This window comes from Oreochromis niloticus, linkage group LG22 (genome assembly GCF_001858045.2).
Source record: "Oreochromis niloticus isolate F11D_XX linkage group LG22, O_niloticus_UMD_NMBU, whole genome shotgun sequence".
In the NCBI taxonomy this organism is placed as follows: Eukaryota; Metazoa; Chordata; class Actinopteri; order Cichliformes; family Cichlidae; genus Oreochromis; species Oreochromis niloticus.
In genome coordinates, this window is record NC_031985.2 from 20,313,201 (window position 1) to 20,335,039 (window position 21,839).

Genomic DNA, 21,839 nt, shown 5'->3' on the forward strand with positions numbered 1-21,839 from the left:
AGACAATTTTTCAAATACTAGAATTAGTTACAAGTTATCAGCTCCACTCAAACTGTCCTCCCCAGCTTTAAGGTTTCTGATGGTTGAATATTGGAAAAACTACACTATATACACTGGAGGAGATCTTGCAAAGACAACCCTTTAAAGCGTGAACCATTAAATTAGATTGTTTTGGAAATGGAGTGTTTACTGAACCTTCTGATACCTTTTATAATATTGATTAAATGTGAGTTTGCATATATATGAGTCTTCATTTGTATCATATTTGCAACAGCTGGCATTTTTTTGCAGTTTGAAAATGTATTGTGCAATTTATTTAGAATTTTCAGGAGGATAACTAAATCACACTGATGTAGAAATCTCAAAATCTCTAGGTTTTAAGGGGTTAAAGCCAGAGCTGACAGAACCTAGATGGCTAATAAAGTACTATCTTTGAAATAATCGAAGCACCAGCAGTATCAACTGTTAATGATTTGAGGGACTGAAAATAGCTACAGTCCAGGAAAAAAAAGAAAAACAGTCCAGAGCATAACCAGAGTATTAAATGCTTAAATAAAAGTATCTACGTGTATGACATACGTATGAGCACAGATTGTGTGTTGAAAGCTGAAAGACTAACAAAGATGTATATCCCAATGCAAACACATAAAACACACATTACCACCCACAGATGCACTTATATAACATGACACATGAAAGGATGCATTTACTGTTTCACTTTTAATCTGACTTGGCACAATAGTGAAGAAAGACAACATGCATTAGGCTTCATCTGCATAATTATCTGACAAACTCCATGTTCATCATGTGGTATTCAGCCGACTTTTTGTGTACAAAACTGCCTTGTTGCTGCACAGATACAGTGAGCTTCAGCTCGTTAAATATTTCAAAAATCTAAATGTTATCGTTTAAAGAGCCTGAAGCAGCAGATATGGGTTTGCACAAATGCACTGTATGCACAGAATATGAAAAAATATTCATATATTTTAGCTGACAGCTGACATTTTCAAATGCATTCCCACTGCTGTAAGGCATCTGGCCTCTTTAAATGCGTACATTCAATACTACATGAAGTCATGCAACAGGCATGCTTAAAAGGACCAAGTTTACACCAGCAGGGCAACGAAGTAGGGTCAACCGCAGAGAATTAAAAAGTATATGGGACATATCCAGCATATAATAAGTCATTTTCTACACAGTCTATTGTCAAATTCTGACAATCTGTACTTGCCTTTTTTTTTTTTTAAATTTCTTCAAACTGCAGCTTTAACATATTTGTGACCCACAGTTACACGAGACCACTATATATAGTTTATGTGGCCTCATATCTGGTGAAAGAGAGATGCAATGAGAGAGAGAAAGAGTTGTTTCATCTGACAACACCTGACAGCTCTTCCAGCTCCTCACAAGCATGTCAAACTACCCGCCTCACACAATCTGTTAAAAAATAACATTCTCGTTTGCCTACAAAATGCACTGCCCACACGAGCCCTCATCACGCTCTCTGATGCAGATTTTGCTGACTGCATCTAGCCCGTCTTTTATACCCAACGCCCGGTGTGATATAATGCTCGCGACAGGTCTGAGAAATGACACTTCCTAGTAAGTGGATATTGAATTCTCGGGCTAATCAGGATTTTGCAGTTCCAGTCTTGCTTCGTTTGCAATTTTAAATGCTGCTAAACACATATTTTCAAATGGAGATTAACTGTGTCTTAATGAGTAATAAAAAATTACATTTCCCATACTCTTCTATGTGCACAGAGATAAATATGGGACAAAGACACTTCCTGCTCTGCCAAATAAATCATTTATCAGCCAGTCGGCTCTTAGCAATTAACAACGAGGAACTGCACTACGTTGGATACAAATGACACCTCGACAAAGGCTTAGCACATCTGCTCACGTAGTATGGCTATGTCATGCTGTACTGTTCGAAACAGATAAAAAAAAATTACCCATCTCCCCGGGAGACAATTAAAAAGGCTTACATCACAGAAACCTCTGAACTCTTAACAGAGCGGGTGAAAAGAGGAGAGGAGGAAAGAAACGGAGGATGAGGAGCGTTTTCTAGTGCGTTAATTGCTTGCCTTGAAGGGAGCTTTTCTCACACCAATAAGAGTGATGTCTTTTTTAATGATGGGTAAAGTGGTAATGACTGGGTGTAAATTGGGAAACCTAGCCAACCTGACCCTCGCAATTATAAAAGGCAGTTAAAATCTCTGGAAGACTGCAGTGACTAAAATACACAGCAAAATCACTGACCACATGCCCTGCAGCACTTTTTTCTAATGCTGATATTGTGAACATGCAAAAGCTAGAATATTACAGTGGCACTGTAGTTGGGTTAAATCAGCTCCAAATCTTGTAGATTATTTGGAATTCGTGAAAATAAATAGATGCATGCATGCAGATATCAATATCCAATATGCTTATATGTTTAGGATCTGTACACAAGCCGAGTTTGTTTTGGGCCATAAAATATGCGAATATTTTACATTTCATGCAGGCTTTGATGCATTATGCAAGGATGCCCTCTTTTCTCTCTTTTCTCGCAATTACAGTCTTACCCCAGCAAAACACAACTGCAAGTGTTCAGCGAAGACGCCACTCCAGAAAGACCTATTGACCCTTTCCATGATAATTCCCTATTTTACAAAGCTGATGAAAGGCAGGAGACACATATAGGTGAAAGAGATTTGGGATGAAATGCATCTGAGCTTATCGGCCAATTGTGCAGAAACTCTGGCCCGCTGTTGCACAAGTAGACTTAAAAAGGGGTCGGTATACCATATGTCATGAATAATAACTTCTGAAACATGTTATTTTGCCAGTATCCCCAATAAGAGTGCAGACCTGCCCGCTAGAAACAGTTGCATGTGCTGTAACACAGCAATCAAGTGAGAAACAGTGTGGAGTTATACATGCATAACAAAGACAGCATCAAAGACAGCACCAGTGAAGCATAAGCACAACGTGGGATGACTTGAGCGTAAAAATGTAAAAATCGTCCTACAAATAGATGTGCAAAGTTTCAAGTGGAGCCAGTGCATGCTTCATTTTAAACCCCTGACAAGACTCTCTCTTTAAAACTGTCTACAGCTTATATTATAACATAAGGGGCGTGAAAACTCTGCACTGCGCTGACTTTTGGGCCTGTGTTATGTGCCTCCATACATAACAGAGTTGCCACCATGCAGAAAAGGCTCACACACATGTTCCTTTTGATCAATTTTTCATCAGAACTCATGTCAGTGTAAGAGCAGGAGTGAGTGTACTGCAGGTCTTTTCATTTAGAGACGCTGATAAATGATAGATTAGTTTAAAGACAGAGTCGTGCTGAACCAGAGCAGGTGTTCTGACATATACGCAACATGGTCTTTTTATTATTTAAAGTTTTTGTGTTTTCTGTCATCATCTGGATTGAGAGACAAAGGCTTTTGATTGGAGGTGGAAGCGAGAATGCAATACATATTTACAGTAAGGTAGATTTATCTATGTATGTTTAGGTTCAAGTCTTTATGTCCAAGAGGAACAATAAGTGAAGGTCATGTGAGACCATAATGTGCTATTTTGTGTAGTTTTTAGTATACCCTACACTACAGATCACTCTACTAAATTGATGAATTTCTTTTTTATGGGATAAGAAGCTTTCTTTCATTCTTTCTTTATAGGAGCCCATGCTAACGCAAACACATAAAGGTCTATGAATAAGGGTGGTAGAGTGATAGAAATGTGTGTATACAAGCCTGGGTTGAGAGGCAGCCACGTGGGATAATGCAACTATTATATAAATATATACAAAAGCGACTCCTTTATATCCCAAGAGCTGCTCTGCTGTCATCTTGTGATGACAGAGTAAACGAGAGGCAGACTGAGATAATCTGTCTGTATATATGAGTGTGTGTGTGTTCCAGATAAGATTCATGTTGTGGGAATCTGTTTGTGTTTACACAGTGACATCATGGACCCATGCATCTTCTCAATGGGGACAAAAAGCAAGTCCCCATAAATATATTTATTCAGTTTTAAAGGGCAAGACTTGTTTTAATTTGAGGATCAAGTCAGGTTTAATTTATAAAATTAGGCAAGTAGTACTTATGGTTAAAGATGAAATGGAAGTCAGTGTTTGTGTGTATTCATGTTATTGTTACATGTGGGGACTTCAACCTGACCACTCACCAAGTTATGGGGACGTGTGTCACATTGGGGACAAAACTGAAGTCACTGTGTGTCGAGCCTGGTTTTTGAGCGTTAGGGTGTAATTTCAGTGTGAACTGATCACACTGAAAGCGATGTGGATGAGGATGTTAAAAAACCTGACAGTTGTGTTTGTTTTCCCCCTTGAACTGAGGTTGAGGCAAAGCGCTCACCTCGTCCTGCATTGTAGAATAATGTAGACATAGCAGCTTCTGCATAATTCACTGCAATTTCCATTTCAATGACATTTTGATGTCACTGCAAACTTGCAGCGTGAGCAGGTCCATAAGCAGAAATGAAAGACTATGTTCATAAACAAAACAGTTGTATTTTAGCCTGTAGGGCTGATGTTATTGACACAGTTACGATGCACTCTACATATTGACACTGAGGTGTCATAATAATGATGTGAAACTCAAAAGGTATTTTACGAACACTATCGTGCCAGTTCTTTTTCTTTTTTTCAGTTCCCTGGGTTAACTGCTGAGCAGAGAGCTCATGTCTTCATCTGTGCTGAAGTCTCACACTAAACAGTTCAAGGGTGTTTTTCCTCACACTGACAGAGATATCAGAAGCTATCAGCAACATCTCTTTGTTTTTGCTAAGCTCCAGTTCCTCTCTGTCACTGCATATTTTTCAAGTATTCTCTTCATCCCTCTTTTGTTGCTCTTGTCTGTCGTTCACATCCTCATTTATCTGCAGTCATGGTGTGCACTCCTGTCGGTCCCAGCATGAATTGTAAAAGCCTAATCTTGGCCACAGTATTTGCACAATGATGACATAAAACTGCACATATAAACTCCCTCTGGTATTTATTACCCCAAACTGTACTTTGTTGTTTGATTATCTTTTCTTTTTTCCCAGTGTTTCACTTTCTTTTGCCCGTGGCCTAGTGCAGTACCATCTACTTAGTACTGTATGTCCCACGGCTGTTAGAGTGCATCATGATCACGTGGTTCAATTCTGCTGTTCAAAAATGTATACCTTGTAGCCTCAAGTCAAATACATTCATATTTGAATAGCTTCACAGTTTGTCAGCACATAATATTTTGAGCTAACCTTCAATGAAGGAGTGTACCAACTACAACAGCTTTCTGTAGTCTTTAAGAAATCTGCAAACAGACCTTATTAATATAGATGGATGCAATGGGTATCTCTCTCTTGCTAACACATGTGTGGTCACATAGATCTGCAGCAAATACAAGTGTTACTATTCTTGCCTGTCTTGTATCTGTCGCTAGCCTTTTCTGTCTGGACCAGCTGTGTAGAGATGAGGAGATGCAGAAATTGTCATAATGTTGCATAATACTGGGTTTTATATCCTCTGTGCTGGTAACACTGCTTCCTTCTCAAGCACTTGCAGCACATAAATGATCACTCACTTCCCAACCCTGAAAGTAAAAATCTAAACGTCTTCAGATTTTTATCTAAAGTCATTTAGACTTATTGTGACACATAGACCTGTTTTAATTATTAATTAAATTTTCTTCTTTCTTTTTTTCCCTGTTATACAGTTTTGACAATTGACAAATATTACAGTAAAAGCTCAGTATTTATATTAGCATCTTTAGACAATACCTTTAGCAGGAATAGGTTTGTTTGAAACGCTTGCTTATTCGATTAGTGACTGTGCTGTTTTGTCGATTTATCTGTTGTTTTGATGCATGAGTGTCACATTGGTCCCACCCCCACAAACGCACACAATGCACACATAAATAATAAATCTGTCAAACAATACCATACAAAGAACATAATAACTGATATCTGCATCCATGTGTATCCACATCATGCAGATGCATATTCAGCGACACAGATGTGCACATGGTCTAACATTTCTTTTCTGCTGAGAAAATCCACAAAAACACAAAAACAAAGAGGAAAAACAGGAAGTGAGGGAAGTGGAGGAACTTGTCTTTACAGTATATACAGAAAAGAAATACAGAAGCACATTAAAGACAAACCTGACAAAAAAGTAGAAAAACCAAAAAACCCCAGAAAGTATTGAACCCAAAGTGAAACAGGAAGTAAACTGTGACTGTGGTAGGTGCCTATAAATACCAAAATCAACCATGGACCTAATTAGAGCTTCTCTATAGCTGTCTGACCACACCATCACTTTTCTCTCGATCCTCTTCCTGCCCATTTCCCAGAGGGGTGGGAGGAGAGAAGAGGAAAAAAAGTGATAACCCACCTGCTGAGGTACCTCACACAGTGATGGAAAATGCAATTTCTAAACCATCTGTGACCAGGTTTTGAAACAAAAACACCCATTACACGTGCTTCTTTTCTGTGCAATGAGAAAAGAGATTTCACATTTGGATAGATACTCTATGCATGAGAATGCACTGCGTTTTTTTAATCTCTTCAGTGTGTGTGTGTGTGAGAGAATTTAAAGCAGCTTGTCATCTTCGTCCCTGAGTTTTACATCACCGACAGGCACATTTGCGAGGGTGTTTGAAATCACCTGACAGCTTAAATTCAGATTCATCCCTCTCGCACTTCCTTAGTGTGTAAAATTATATATCAGTCACTATTGTCCCTTTAATTACAGTCATTACGCTTTGTGTGGATCTAAGTATTTATTCTTTTGTCATGTCACGCAGCTCAGAGTATAATTTCTCAGCATGATAAGGAACAGGAGCTTATTTGTAGCTGTGATACTAAAAAAGGGTAACGGAAAGATTATAAAACTCCATTACAATCTACATTAACTCACATATGGCCTGACGAAAGTGCATGCGGTCCTCTTTGTACATTCTTAACCAAACAACCGATATCTTCTTAATGTGCTTAGATGTTTCAACAATTCAAACGGCTGAGCGGAAATCCTAGCATGCCAAATTAAAAACAAGCACATATGACAGCACATATAAAATGACTTGAAGAGCTTCTGGTATTATGTAATAATAATACATGTGTTAAATGCTCTGTAGGTTAATTACTTAAACCACAGTGCATTAAGCCAAAACCTCTGAAAATATGTCACAACTACAGTAATGATAGGACATCGTGTGTGACAAGGTCATGGTTCTCTCACTTTTATCTGTCGGTATTTGTAAATTAATGAAAGATCCTGTCATGGCTGTAGAGGAGGAGTGCAGGGTTCCTCTATTTCACCACCACAGCCAGCACCAATTAGTAGACTTCCAGACATCGTGTCTGTCTTCCTCTACGTCATCAATAATCTGTTTCTTTACTGCATTACCCGATTTGATTTAGTCTTTTAAAGTCCTGTTCTACTATTAATCTCTTATTTTTCTCAAGGCACTAATTGCATGTCTCATCATCCACTCTCCATCACCCTCCACCTGTTTTCAATCCCATCCCTTTTCCTTTTCGCTGCTCTCTCCTTACTTTAGTGTCATTTGTTTGCTCTGTCTATCATTTTTCCTTTCATTGTTCATGTCATTTTGTTTTTGTACTCTTCTTCCTTTTACTCATTAATGTTGTCTCACTTTTTTTATTGTCTCCCTCGTCTCTTTTCCCGTCCGTGCCTAATTAAATTGAACATATTATACAAAAGTAGTAACAAAGTAATAAATGAAAACATTAAAAATCGCCAATTTACAATTTATTTGTAATGAATTTTATACAACAGATACAAACTGTAAGCTGTCTCTCTAGTACAGATGAGTAAACTTATGAGTGTTACTAGAGGAGACATATTGTTAACGGTTTGCCAACAACACCTGTTAAGCCAGGTGGACATGACTTGGAAAGAAGGAAGGTGGAAACGATTCACGGAAGGAGGGAGAGAGGAAGAGACCGACAAAAGGACAATAAACAAACCTGGAGCGGACAGAGAGATGTCATAAATATTGCATATCCGTGGCTGACATGTGTGTGACTCAACAACAAGTGGGTAAATATGAGCCTATTTGCTTAATGACTAGTCGAATGACTAGTGAAAACAACGAAAAAGGTCTAAAAATAATCAATACATTTTTTTGTCATTTAGCAAAAACAAAGAAACAAAAAGTGGGGTCAGTTGAATATTAATCTCTTCTAGTCTCAAAAGCAGTCTTTGACAATGATCAGACAAATTAAACGCACGTCAGCGTGCACAGACTCTGTTTATAAGCTCTGTGATTAATGTTTGAATATGCTAATAATTCACAAGCTAATTGCTTTTAATTTAACTAAACCAGCTGAGGAAGAGAAATGTATGCAAAAATAAAAGCATACAGTTACAGTGTCGTACTCACTGAAGACATTTTCATTTCAGTGCCAGATTCAAACAACAATCGTGTCATTTAGAGAGCTTTAACTTTTTAGCACAAGCAAATAATTGGTTCAGCATGAAAAAATTCCCACCTTCTGTGCTGCTGCCTGCTCGCTGTCACATTTCCACCATTCCTGTTCTGCCAAAAGTAGACACCAATTACCATTTTAAAATCCAATATTTCTGACACACAGTCCCAATACTGATACCTTTAATGAGCATTTACCTATTAAATATTGTCTGGTGAATGTAAACAGATTTTTATACAGGGACAAGGAAGATCAACCCTACAGTAGTAAGAACAACCAAAAAACACCAGGAATACATTTTTTTTTAAGTTACTAAAAACCTTCGCTTCAAAAGTTCACGTCACTTCCTTTAGCATTAAAACTTGAGTTTGCCCTGTGGCTTTAGCTATCTGAGATAGTGCAGGAGCCTGCTACTCTACCATATTTCAATAGTGCAGACTCTCCTTATTAAAGCAGCACAAAAGACTAATTATATCTGGAGCGCTTTGATTTACATGCAATTAAAGTTTCATGTGAACCTAGATAAAGTGGGCGATGGGGGGGCAGAGGAGAGGAGAGGAGAGGAGAGGAGATTAAGGACACCAGTGGTGAAGAGAGCAGATGTGTACAGTAACCGTGCACAAAGAGAAAGAAAGGTGGGGATGGGTAAGAGAGGTGAGTAGATGGGGAAAATAGCGGAGAGGAACAGAGAGGTGAGGTAAGCCATCATTTGGCTGAGGAAGTGATGACACAGCACATCCATCTCAGTGGCAGGTGCCTGCTGTTGCTCCTTTACAGAGGACACAAACTAACGAGGATAGAAGAGATCTGCACCATCATTACACTTTGATAATATCACACTGAGTCAAGATGACAGGACGCAGATAAAAATACTGCCGCTTTAGAAAAAAGACGCTCTGAAAAACACAAGTCCATAAATAGTTCATAAGTATCCTCTCTCTTTGTATCATCTCTGATGATTTGCTTTTAGTGTTTAATCAGTAAATTCAGTGCATTGAGCACTAAATTTGTATTTCATGATCACAAGCACGCTGGCTGTTTTATTTATACCACCTTAGATATGGTAATATGTTAATATTTATCTCCTTGATGAAATCTTTTCCTTTTCACTTGTTCAATCTCCGGTTTTCTTCTCCTAAAAGCTATTCTTTAGGTTACACTGTTTCCTCAGATGCTGCATTCGGTTATGTAACATTATGGTTAGTAAATCAGTAATCATAGCCTGCAGCCACTTGATATTTCTGTCTGAAAGCACTGCTCTGTGATAAGGTAATGTGATGGATGTGCCTTGACAAGGAGCAAACTGGTCAAATTCAACACAAAGCAACCAAGAACTAGACATAAAAGAGCGAAACGGAGGCTTCGGTATTAGTCAGGCAAATAAAAGAACATACAACAGTGTAATTATACAAAAAAAGCCCTCAGTCGCAAACACACAATTGATACCTACTGTGGGTGGGTGTGTCATTGTGTGATCATTAATGCATCACCCAGACACACAGAAGGTTTCCAGGCAAGTTATATGAAAGGTTGAACAGTAAATAACATCCTGAAAATAACAGAGGAGAAGGGGAATGAAAGGAGGAAGAGGGGGATGGTGCAATAATAATGAAAGCAATAAGAGAAGGCCCATTTTCCCAGCTGTGATCTGTGCCTCAGTCAAGACAGTCAATGTATTCCAGTGTGTGTCTGTGTGTGTGTGTGTGTGTGTGTCTGTGTGTGGATGTGTTTGAGAGAATTTCTGTGTATGTTCCCACTGAGCTTTCAAATGAGTCAAAATGACTCACTTCGTCTTATCAATTACCCACTTACAGTACAGCAATCCTTTGTGTGTGTGTGTGTGTGTGTGTGTGTGTGTGTGTGTGTGTGTGTGTGTGTGTTACTTGAAGCCAGAATGAAGTCAAACATTAAAACTCACAAAAACGCACATGAGTCCCACACACTTTCACCCACTGAATACACGGTATAGCCATATTCTTTTTTCCACAACCTAGCGCTGCCCTGCATAGCTAAAGCTGCCGATACAGTACAAATACATTTACAAAGGAAACTAATGCGACAATTACACTATGAAAATGACATAGTATGAGTTTATAAGCTTATTCTAAGAAAAAAAACACACAAAAGCACAAGAAAATAAATAAGTTTTAACAATGATTACACCAAACACAGGTGTGAAAATGAAATACTTAACAGTTCGACGATAACGAATGACATCAGCATCTGGTCTTTTCCTGAGAAAATACAGCTGTCTTGGTTGTCAGTCGACGAACAGCACTTTCCCAATACGTCGACAGCTGGAGAAGCTCCAGGATGTGTGTAAACACACTCGCGCACACACGCACGGACTCCCACATTACACACCCCTCTGAGCGCTGCATCATGTAAACATGCAGCAGTGTGTACACGTTGGACTATTTCACTTTTACTAATTTACATATCATCTTCTTAATTACATACAGTACAGTGTCACACAAGCCAACTCTCACACATCAGCAGACAGTGCATTCCTACTGTCAGTAAAAAGTGCAGTCTTTATTTCACTAGCGATGCATACATTAATGGTAAAATACATTTACTTAAATTATGTCCTGTTTTTGTCTTGACCAGGCCTCCCTTCAAAATAACATCCGCTATTTGAATGGGAAAAAGAAGGTTCTTTCACATAAAATCAGCACCAATCAGACATTTGACGTCCTGGAAAAACACAGAAATCACAACCCTCAAATAGAAAAAGATGAAATAAAGTCACTTACAAGAGTTCCTTTGGCTCCCATCATTTGCACCAGGCGAGGTGGACATCCCAGCAGGATGCTTTTTGTCCTCACAGGATAACCAAATCGGAGGAGAAGGGGGAAGGCAAACAACACAACGATAGTACACCAAAAACTCCACCGATCACGACAACACCTGCCAACCATGCATCCTCACACTGTCTCTCGGCCCGCACACATGCTCCTCCGCACAAAAAGATGCTTCAGAAAAACATTCTCATGCACACTTGTACACACTTCGGTGCTGAGCCTTTTTTTTAAGAACCTGCCACTCACAAATCATGCACGTGCATGTGGGGGGATCGGCGCTGCACCAGTGTCTCGCTCTGGTCTGGAGACTGCTGAGGCTGACAGTGCAGAGAGAGAGAGAGAAGGGAGAAGAGCGAAGACGATTGGAGCATACCACTAGCTGCTGCTGAGCGAGGGAGGAGGGGGACCTGAGTAGAAAAGAGAAGGCGAAGAGGGGGTGGGAAAGAGGGTGTGTACGCAAGGAGGATAGAAAATAAGGAGCATAGACGCTTATGAGTTTGTAGGTTTGTGTGTGAAGCTGAGCAGTTTTAGAAATCATAACTCGTGAACACATTTGGCTTTGACCTTTAAACACACATGGATGCCTCTTAACCCAGTCTGCACACTTTATATATCTGGAGGAGTAAGCTATTTTAATGAATAGGGATTATGAGCACCTATTAAAGTGGATACAGAGCAAAGATGTCAAGGTAGCTAAACAGAACCCTTTCCGAAAGGTTAGGCTCGCTGCTTTTGTCATGTACCACGCACACATACACATGAACAGCCTTACACACAAATCACAGCATCAAAAGTGAAACACACTTGTGCCCACACTGTGCCTCCACAGCCTGAGGGGGGGGACATAATAATCCTCCTCATTAGCATGATGCTGTGAAGAGCATCACAAATCCACCTAGCTCTGTCGCCTCCTCTCATGTCCTTCACTAACTCCTCCCGATTTCTTTTCTTTCATATTGCCCACCTCTTTTCCAATGCATGCTAAGCTCAAGTGATGGGACCTGCAAAGACACAGCTCTCTGATCTACAAGTGCCACTGACACAGTATTGTGGATATCGGTTTTATAATATGTTCACATTTGTGCAGATTGTTTTTATTTTAAAAAACTGGTTGAAATTTAGAGTAACATAGGGTTGTGAGTTTAAAGAGGAATTAAAACATCTCACACACACACACACACACACACACACACACACTAAATCCAACCTTGTCAACCTTACCCTTCATCTTCAGGATCCTTCAAAGCTCTCAGCGCCTGTAGGGCCGTTCTACTCGAAAACAAGCTACAAACACCAGCAGCCACAATCGATAGCTTTTGGACACAGCTGTACAAATAAAGCTGCAGGCAATTCAACGGAAATATTATAAGCCCCTTAATTAGCTATGGGTGATTATAACTGCAGCAGAGAATGAGCTGTGGGAGGGGTAAAAAGTGCACCGGCTGGAATTGAGGATGGACTCTTTGAGTATGAAATCATGCAATACAAAAAGCGAGTTATTAAACAGATAACTGCCCTGATTCACACTCACAACCCAAGAAATAAACATGGAAAAACGTGACTAAACATAACAGCTAATTTGTGAATAACTAATCAACAGTGCTACATTAGTATTTTTAATTTTTACTACAGTGGTGTGCAGCTGTTGTTTTGACTTAGCATTTTCATGTAGTGAAATGAGCTGCCTTGAGAGATATTTAAAACTCTTTCTTTCACTAGTGGTAAAGTACAGATATTAATGGATAGCTTGGTTAATAGCACTGTGCCTGGACAATATATCAATACAGAAAAAGGGGATTAAAGAAACCTTTCAAGGCTTTAGCAGGAATTTCTTATGCAGCGACTTCTGACCGTGACAATTTCCAGGTTTGCTGTGAGCTTCTTGTCATAAATGTGAGTAAAGCTGCTACACTCCTTTCAAGACTTCCCTTTTTTAATGGTAGACCCAGACTCGTATATGATTTTTAAGCTCAATATTGATGTTGATATTGGTGGTGGGTTTTTTTTTCTTCTATCAGACACAGTAAACATAAACAGTTCCTTGACATTTGTTATGCGAGTCTTTTTTAAGATAATGTAACAATGCCGTTCACAAACAATCTTGTTTTACTATTACAACAATTTGTGGATTACCTCTTTACACTCTAATTCAGCTGTGCTCAGAACAGCTGCTTGTTGAGTTGCCTACAGGGACGTTGCCCTCTGGTGTACAAATTATGCAACAGTAACACTCGTTACATGGTCGAAGGGTGTTTCTCCTGTCTCGTCTTTACTTTCAATTCCTTTTCATCCGTTGTTATAAAAACTGATACTAATGCATCACCAGCCGAACAAGATGGCAGCGCGCACAGACGCAGCGGCTTACTGCTCTTCACATTCAGTGCTTTGTTTTTTATATTTTCTACATGTATGCGTGTGGGTGTATGTGTTTTTTCCTACTGTATGTCGAGCAGAAGTTACTTACAGTCATCAGGAACTTCTGAACAGACTCAAGGACAGCTTTTACAGCAGGGCAACAGCCCTAATCAGTGCTAACAGCTGACCTGATTGGCTACCTCCCTCGGGGAAGCTACCTCCAACTTTTTGGGGGCTATAATAATGTGCAATAAACATTCGATTAATCTTTTATTTATTTATTAAGTCATTCCTTTTTTGCTTAAACATTTCTTACACTTTAAAGTCTACTGTGTTTTGTTCTATTTGTACTATTGTACTAGGTATGACTGTGCAATCAGTGGGATCGATATATCAGTCCAGCTCTATACCCAAGCCCCTTTATCTCAGGACTCTCACCTACTTACCAATGATCATCAGTCAATGGTTATGCCTTGAGAAAAGTATCAAAAATATTAAAAACTGCATAAGATCGTCACCCAGCAAGAAGGAATGTGGGAGATATATGATTCATCAAACATGGGACGATACCTCAAAGCACTTTCTTGAACAGAAGCAGAAATAAAGAATTTTAACAGCTATAAAAGAACAAATTAAAATGTTCTTTTAGATAAGTCGAGACCAGACAGTTTTGAATGTGTCTGATTTCCAAGCACAGTTACCTTTTATATTTAGTTTCCAAGTGGGTTCAAATTTGGCAGTAACGTACTATAACATATCTCACTGGTGCAATGCAGCTAAAAATAGGATCCTTGGGGCAAGCCATTGGAATATGTGTGCTCAGGCTTTACTAATATACACAGTACTTTTTTAATAAACCTGTAAATCAAGTTGTTTGAACACTTCTAAAAGTACAAACATTCCTCGTGTATTCACTTTGTCCCAGTTTCATTTGAGACAGGAAAAAAAGGCTGAATTTAATGTTTAGAATGAGACAAAGCAGCTTGTGGTGTGAAAATGTGTGGGCGGGCCACAGAGAATATGAACTTCACTGCACTGTAAACTGGAAAATATAACTAAAACAGTCCATACAGTGCAAATAGTATGAATGTTAAAATCACTACACAGCCATCTGTCTCTAAAGTACTGTAAATATACTACCACCCTGTATCAGAAGATCACACTTAGATCATCATTCAGTGGCCACAGGATACTTTGGGGTAAGTGTGCAAGTCTCAGTTAAAAACCTCCTTTTAATTCACACATTGACATTTGCAGGTAAATGTTTAGGCAGCACTTACAACTCACATTGTCTAGACACAAAAACAAGATGAACACATATCTAAACATTACAGTAATAAAGGTTATCAAACATTTTCATTTAATCCAACAGTCTTTTGCATTATACAAAAACTCTTTGCTACTTGAACTCCTTCTCCTTCCCCATCATCTCTCTGCCTTGTTAAACACTCTTTCCCATGTGAAACTTAACCCACCATTACTAAAGCTTAGAAACCCACAGAGGCATCAGCTGATGATGAAAACTAAGTGTACTCAGAGAAATGACAGATGAGAATGAAAGCAAAGACACACATACAAAAAAATAATAAAAAAAATACAGTTGCCTTGGAAACTGACATTCTGCCTACCAGTTTTATGTAATCTGTGTAGAGAAATGCCAAATTCTCCAGGCCATCCATAAACTTTTCAACTCTTTTGTCCAGAAGCCCAGAGAAAACTGGGGAAAGAACAGCGCTGCTCTCTTTGCCATATTACTGTTAACATAATTAACGGGGGAGTTGGCCTAACCTGCTTCATCTTCTCCAAATGCTAATATCTTAGTAAGCATAGAAAATCTGTGTTTTTATAGGATTCATACACACTCTTTCATTCCAGTCTAAATTCATCTTTATTCCTTGTTTACACCCGCCCGTCATCTTTGCAAAGAAGCTGAAGTTACCACGAATTCTTTGAAATGGTCCTAAATTTTTGATCGCAGCTTCCTGCCTGAGTGGAGGCGTGGGTTTGACCCTGTTCGCCCGATATGTACCTGTGCCACGAATTTCACAATTAAATTCAGTGGTGATGAGCAAGTGTTTATTTTATTAATATAGCTGAGGTAACTGTCAGTGCACTTTGAAAAGCACTTTTTTGGTTTGAGTGGCTCTGACAGGCTCAGATATTTTAAGCTCTTTGGCACTGATGCTGTGTCAGGATCTTGAAACGGACAGGAAACCTTCCAACAGACTATATCATAAATAGATAGTCCCAAAGAAACACCACTTCAATAAGTAGCCTAAATTAGCCATTTTTTGCAGTCTACATATCCTTATTTGTCAGCAGTTGAGAGGAGAGAATCAAACTACATATCCTAGTAAATTGACATCATTTTAACTGCTTTAAGTGTTGATTTTTGACTTACACGTAGCTTTTGCAGTATTAATAAATGTTGGAGATGTGCAGTTTCTCTTCCCTAGCACTCCTGCTACTCCATATGCCAGAAGTTGGATGTGGTGCAAGAGCAAAAGACACTGATACGGTTCACTTACAGTGGGTGCAGTGTTGCTGACATTGTAACAAGCTAACAAAAGAGAAGGCGAAAGAGTTTCAGGAGGACATTTGCGCTTTGCCACAATGAGAAAAGAAGCTCGATGTGGTTCAGTCGCCTGGTGACCCCCCAAGGTGCTTCCTTTTCAGAGTGTTCTTGACTAAACTGGAAGAGATCCTGGAGCACAGCCGGAGGGATTACACCTCCCAGCTGGCATGTGAACACCAGAAGGAGCAGGGGGACGTCAATGTGGGAAAGTACATCTAGGCTGCTCAGCTTGATTCATTACCGCCATGACCATAACTTGGATATGTGACTTGAAATTGGATGGATAGGTTAATACAATTCTTGCAGGTTGGCACCAACAATTGATTTATGACTGCAACAAATATAGTTTACCAACACAGCAGTCTAAAATATATGGTCCCTATTGCAGGCTTCTGGGCACATTATTTTTCATCAGACATATGATCAGGCAGGGGCAATCCGTGATATGCAAGTCAGATTAAATATATTTCCCATTAACCTGCCTTGTGTCATACTTGTTGAGTGCTATTAAGCAGATTAAATAGGTAATGCAAAAGTTACTGCCAAACATGTAAAGAAGAACACGAGTCGGACACATTTCAGAAAACTCTCATTTAAATTGATCGAGCATAAATCTGTCATGTGAAAAAGGAAGCACACCCTCTGTTAATTCTAAGGTTTTATGTATCAGGACATAAAAGCAATATCTTAATCTTAGCAGGTCTTAAAATTAGCTGAGTACAACCTCAGATGAATAACAAAATATGACATCATGTTATTTATTTAACAAAGACTGAGCCAAAATACTGAAGCAGCATGGGGAAAACTAAGCACACCTTTACTGTTTCCTTATGAATGAATAGTTTAAGCTTCTAATAAAATGCATCTGATAACTGATTATCAACAGGTGTGAGCACCTCTATTAAAGCGGACGTGTGGCAGACATCAGCAGTGATCTTAAAAGTGCTGCCCATCAATCTGTGAAGGACCATGACATCATTCTACAGTGAGAATAACTAGGAGTGGACCTTCTAGTAAATTCACAACAAGGTCAGCATGTATTGCTCACAGAAACTGCAAAGAAACCCAAGATTTACATCTCAGAAATTTACGGGCCTCAGTTAGCATGTTAAATGTTACAGTTTTTAAACAGTACAATTAGAAAAAGACTGAAAAAGTAAGGCTAGCTTGGAAGGGTTGCAAGAGAAAGCTTCTTCTCTGGAACAAAAGTGCTTTGGAGAGATGAGTTCAAAGGGCCATAATGCATCACATCATGTTTGATGAAAACCAAACAAAGCAACCACCTCATAACAACTATCAATCAGTGGTGGAGGTGTGATGTGTGGTGTGATTTGGGCTTGTTTCGCAGCCATATGCCCGGGGCATCTTGCAGTCATTTAGTCCAAAATGAACTCCTCTGTATACCAAAGCGTTCTAGAGTCGAATATGAGGTCATCTGTCTAAGAGCTAAAGATGGGGCAAAAAGATCAGAAGATGAGAAAAGGACAGCTGCAAACGTATAACAGAAAATAGTTAGGGTTTATGCAATAACCCAGCCAATATTCACACCTCAGCTTCATTGAAATGTCATGTGGATTAAAACCGTTCTCTGCATATTCACTATTTAGGCAGATCAAAATTAGCTTGGCACATTAGCGGCTCACAGGCACATAATTTTGACAAACTAATAACAGAATATGAAAAATGATACTGCCATCCATCCTAATATGTTAGGACATAATGAGTAAACATTCACTCACGGATAAAAATCACACCCAGGTGTTTGTCCAAGCAATCATGTTTACATGTCCTTTATAACATCTTTCCCTAATATTTTCCGGCAGTTCATTAATTTTTGTTTTTTTAGCAGCTCTCCACGTGGGCGGTGTAGTACCAACCTGTAAAATGGGTCATAATTAGAGGAGGAATGCATCATACATTTATTTGCCAGCAACTAAGGGCTTGTACCATCTACATGTGCTGAAAAATACAGCTGATAAAGTGCTAAGATGCTCCAAATAATAACAATATAACCTATTACCAATGCAGTGCAAGGGATAATTACCTGCAGGCTGTTGTTAATGTTAAATGGGCGGGCAAGCTTGGAAGTGGACACCACGTCAAGACCACATGCTATGGTTTTTTCCACCCAATACAATGGAAAAATAAGCATGATAAAAATAAAGTAGAATAATATTAAACATATTGAAACAGCAATTTCTATCATTTCATATACAATCTGCTATTTTTTTCCTTAAACCAGACAAGAAGAGGAAGTAGACTGTCACAGTATCAGTAATATTCTAGGATGTTTTACACTGGCTGAACTGCTTTTACACATGTGAAACATATAAAATCACTTTAATTGAATGAAAATATTTTCACTTGACTGTCTTAGACTGAAAGCGCTGATTTCTACTCTCCTAGCAAACTACAAAAAGTCATTAAAAAGTTACTCTCTGTCATTAGGCACACTCTGATTTGAATGGTTGCTTATTTGTTCCCCATGAGCAGATAATGGCAGATGGCACAATCAATGTGTCTGACAACTATGACAGAGAATCAAACGATCAATAATTCCCAATCAGCTAGGCAACAAGGATGACCCGATGACCCCCAAATCCTCATTAACATCCTATGGACCTTCTCAGAACCCGAGCGTCCAGGTCTAAGGACACAATCGTAAATTTACAACTACATAAGGTCCTAATTTTTCCCCTGGCTAATGCTAAAGTCACTGTAGGGAAAAACAGCACTTGTCCTCTTTGTTGTGCCAAGATGGCGATAAAACAGCAATAATAAACAGCAGCACAGACCGAATCAGATTGATTGCAACATCTGTTTCATTTGCAAATTAGATGGCAATTGCAAAACGTTATCTATCTGTCTGAGAGTGCCTGCAGTCAATTTGAGTCAGACCGCAACGGTTTTGGAGACAGCTTGCATCCCACCAGGCAACCTGCGATCAGATCGAAAGTGTTCGCTCAGAGCATGAGGGTGTTTCACGCTTAATCTCAGGGCAACCAGCTGATCACTGCAACTACTTGCAATCTGTCAACAAATGTTATCAAATTCAGTGCCATCGCCAGGCAACTGCTGATCTTTTCTAGTTACGAGGAGGATGCCGTCCTATTTTTAGTCCAGTGTGATTGAAATGAAATGTCTCATCCATTAGAGACAGAGTTTGGATGCATGATGCCTGGACATCCCCTACACCGGAGCCACCCTGAAGGGAGAAACAGGATAAGCCTCAACTATCTAGGACGGTCATGGTGGGAAAAACAATAGTGGGTCTTTTACAAGGCTTTGAGCCCCTAGGACAGCACTTTATGGCTGGCTATAGAGTGTATGTTGTCACATGCTGATTCAGTGTAGCATAAAGGCATCTCGCACTAACATATAGGAATAGCAGGCTGTTAGAGAAGATCCTTTAGGAGATTTGCCATGTCTCTTAAAATGAAGAAAACCTCTCCTTAGGACAGAAGGACAAGAAGTCGGAGAATAATTAAGAAAATGCTTTAGATATATGTATCACAGTGAAAGTCACATTATTGTTAAACTATATGACACTAGGGAAAAGCCAAATACACCTAGTACAAATAGCATCTGCACTAGAGTTGGATCTGTCACAAAAGAGGCTATTTGCCGTTGGCTAACAACATGAGGCCTTAGGGTAGCTATGAGCTACAAGGCACCCTGGGGGGGAAGTAGTCCTACAAATTGGAATAACATCCACCTTCAAGTAATCAGTCATTCAAAGAGCACAACTGAATGACATGAAGCAAGACAAAATTATAAACTGACAAGATAACAGAAACATATAGACGATTGCCAGTTTTGTGCAGCAAGCACAGAACCAGCTGTAAGAGTTAGCCACCCTGTTTAGCGACCAATATCATTCTTCAGGCTTTTCTCATGTACACACATCAACTTTTATGCTGGAGTATTTCTTAACTTTCTACTGCAATGTGTTGAAGGCCAACTCACACAAAGGTGGAAAGGTGTTGCCAGGCAACTCTACACCTCAGGCAGTTCTCTTTATGTCCCCCTTTCCCCTTAGATCACACTTCCTTTGTCATCACCACAAAATAAAAGCACTTTAATGCTGGTTCAGAGTCTCAGACCATCTTAATACCTGTGAAGTGAAACATGAAAAGGGAGAAAATTTACATTAGAAATTGGGCCTGGATGGCAGCGATCCAGGGAAAGCTGAGTGGAACAAGGGACTAAAGAACTGGGGTGAAGAGAGAGCGATGAGAAGTGAAACGTCCAAGGTGACTCTTTAAAAAAGACTAAATAGAGATCTGATCATTCACATAACCATTTAGATCACATTTGGATTTCAAAATATTTAATTTACATTGTATACCAAGTGAACACCGGCCTCCTATTTAAGCTACAAAGTCAGTTAACATATCTTTGACTGAAAAATGAAGACATTTTACAGAATAGCTAACACCAGCTCAGTCAGTATATTCCTCTGAAGCTCTTTGTGATACAGCAGGCACACTTTCACCCAAAGTTCCCAGAACCTTTTTACTCCCAGGAACTATTTAAAATAACTATAAGGTTGCCTTCAGACTGTCTCGGTCTCTCTCTGTGTCAGAGATGGAGGTCTGAGTGGAAGCCTAGCACCAAAATCTGACATGCTGAACATTTCTGTTAGGTTGTGCTGATGGGAGCAAAGATATAAGCAGTTCAATTTATGCTTAAGAAAGAACTCACTATAAAAAAAATATCATAACAGAAAATATTGTTTTTATTTCTTTGTTTTTATCAGTGCCGCTTAAGCTCTTAACAGCTTTTTGGAGTTGATGAAATCCTTCAAGTAGTACTAATACTTTACCAATGAGAATCAGCTTTGAACAGTTTCTGTGGAGTAAAATCATTTCCTGGGACTTTATGAAAGCTTATTTCTGCTACTGGGGGAAAAATGGCATTCATAAGTCAACATTTTGAGTTAGGTACCTCAAACTTTTTGAAATTCAAACTTCTGACAAAATAACTTCAGTAATTTTCATTATCAAGTTGACATTTTGAGACAATAAGTCAAAATTTCGACTTAGCTCTGCCTGGCAAAAAATGTATTTTGTTTTTTGGATGATAGAGACAAGCATACTTGATCTGGTCAAGTTACTTTTTGCATAATGTTCAGTCTTTTGCACAACCCACTGTCATTGTTGCACTTTTCTATTGCACTGTCTGGTGTTTTTTCATTGTACTTTATGTAGTCCTGTATATATATGGAGCACCATGGTCTTGGTGGAATGTTGTCATTTCAACCGTGTACTGTTCCACTGCACACAGTTGAAATGACAATAAAGCCACTTGACTTGACTTGAAGCCTCCTCTTTGCAAAGGGCACCCAATCAGAAGAAAGCTGGAGCTAAAATAGTTTAGTTCAGGTACTGGATGAACTGAGAGGCTGCACAAAGTCTGAATATAAGAAAAGTAATGACTGTTTTTGAACTGTGAATCTGGTGAAGTTATGTTATGACATTGCCCACAGCAAAGAATGGAGTTATGTCAACGACTCGATAGCTGCTACAGAAGCCAATGGGTGCTTTCTTGAGAACAGTTGAGCTTCTGTCAGCATCTTGTGCTGCAACTCTTGAGTCAACATGTTTCACATCCTGATGGTGTTGGAGGAACTGGAGGCTCAAATGAGCACTTTG

At 39.2% G+C, this 21,839-nt stretch overlaps 1 protein-coding gene across 3 annotated transcripts in view; it reads right to left on the reverse strand.

Annotated features, from left to right (window-relative positions):
- dtnbp1b (dystrobrevin binding protein 1b) overlaps positions 1-21,839 on the reverse strand; it is a 64,845-nt gene that overhangs the window by 15,908 nt on the left and 27,098 nt on the right. The window contains exon 1 of one of the 3 annotated variants that reach the window (XM_013270642.3): positions 11,208-11,602. The exons of the other annotated variants lie outside the window; for them this stretch is intronic. Within the exon in view, the coding sequence (XP_013126096.1) occupies positions 11,208-11,253 (46 nt within the window). The 5' untranslated portion in view covers positions 11,254-11,602. Of the gene's footprint in view, positions 1-11,207; positions 11,603-21,839 lie in introns of those variants that run through there. 3 annotated transcript variants of the gene reach the window in all.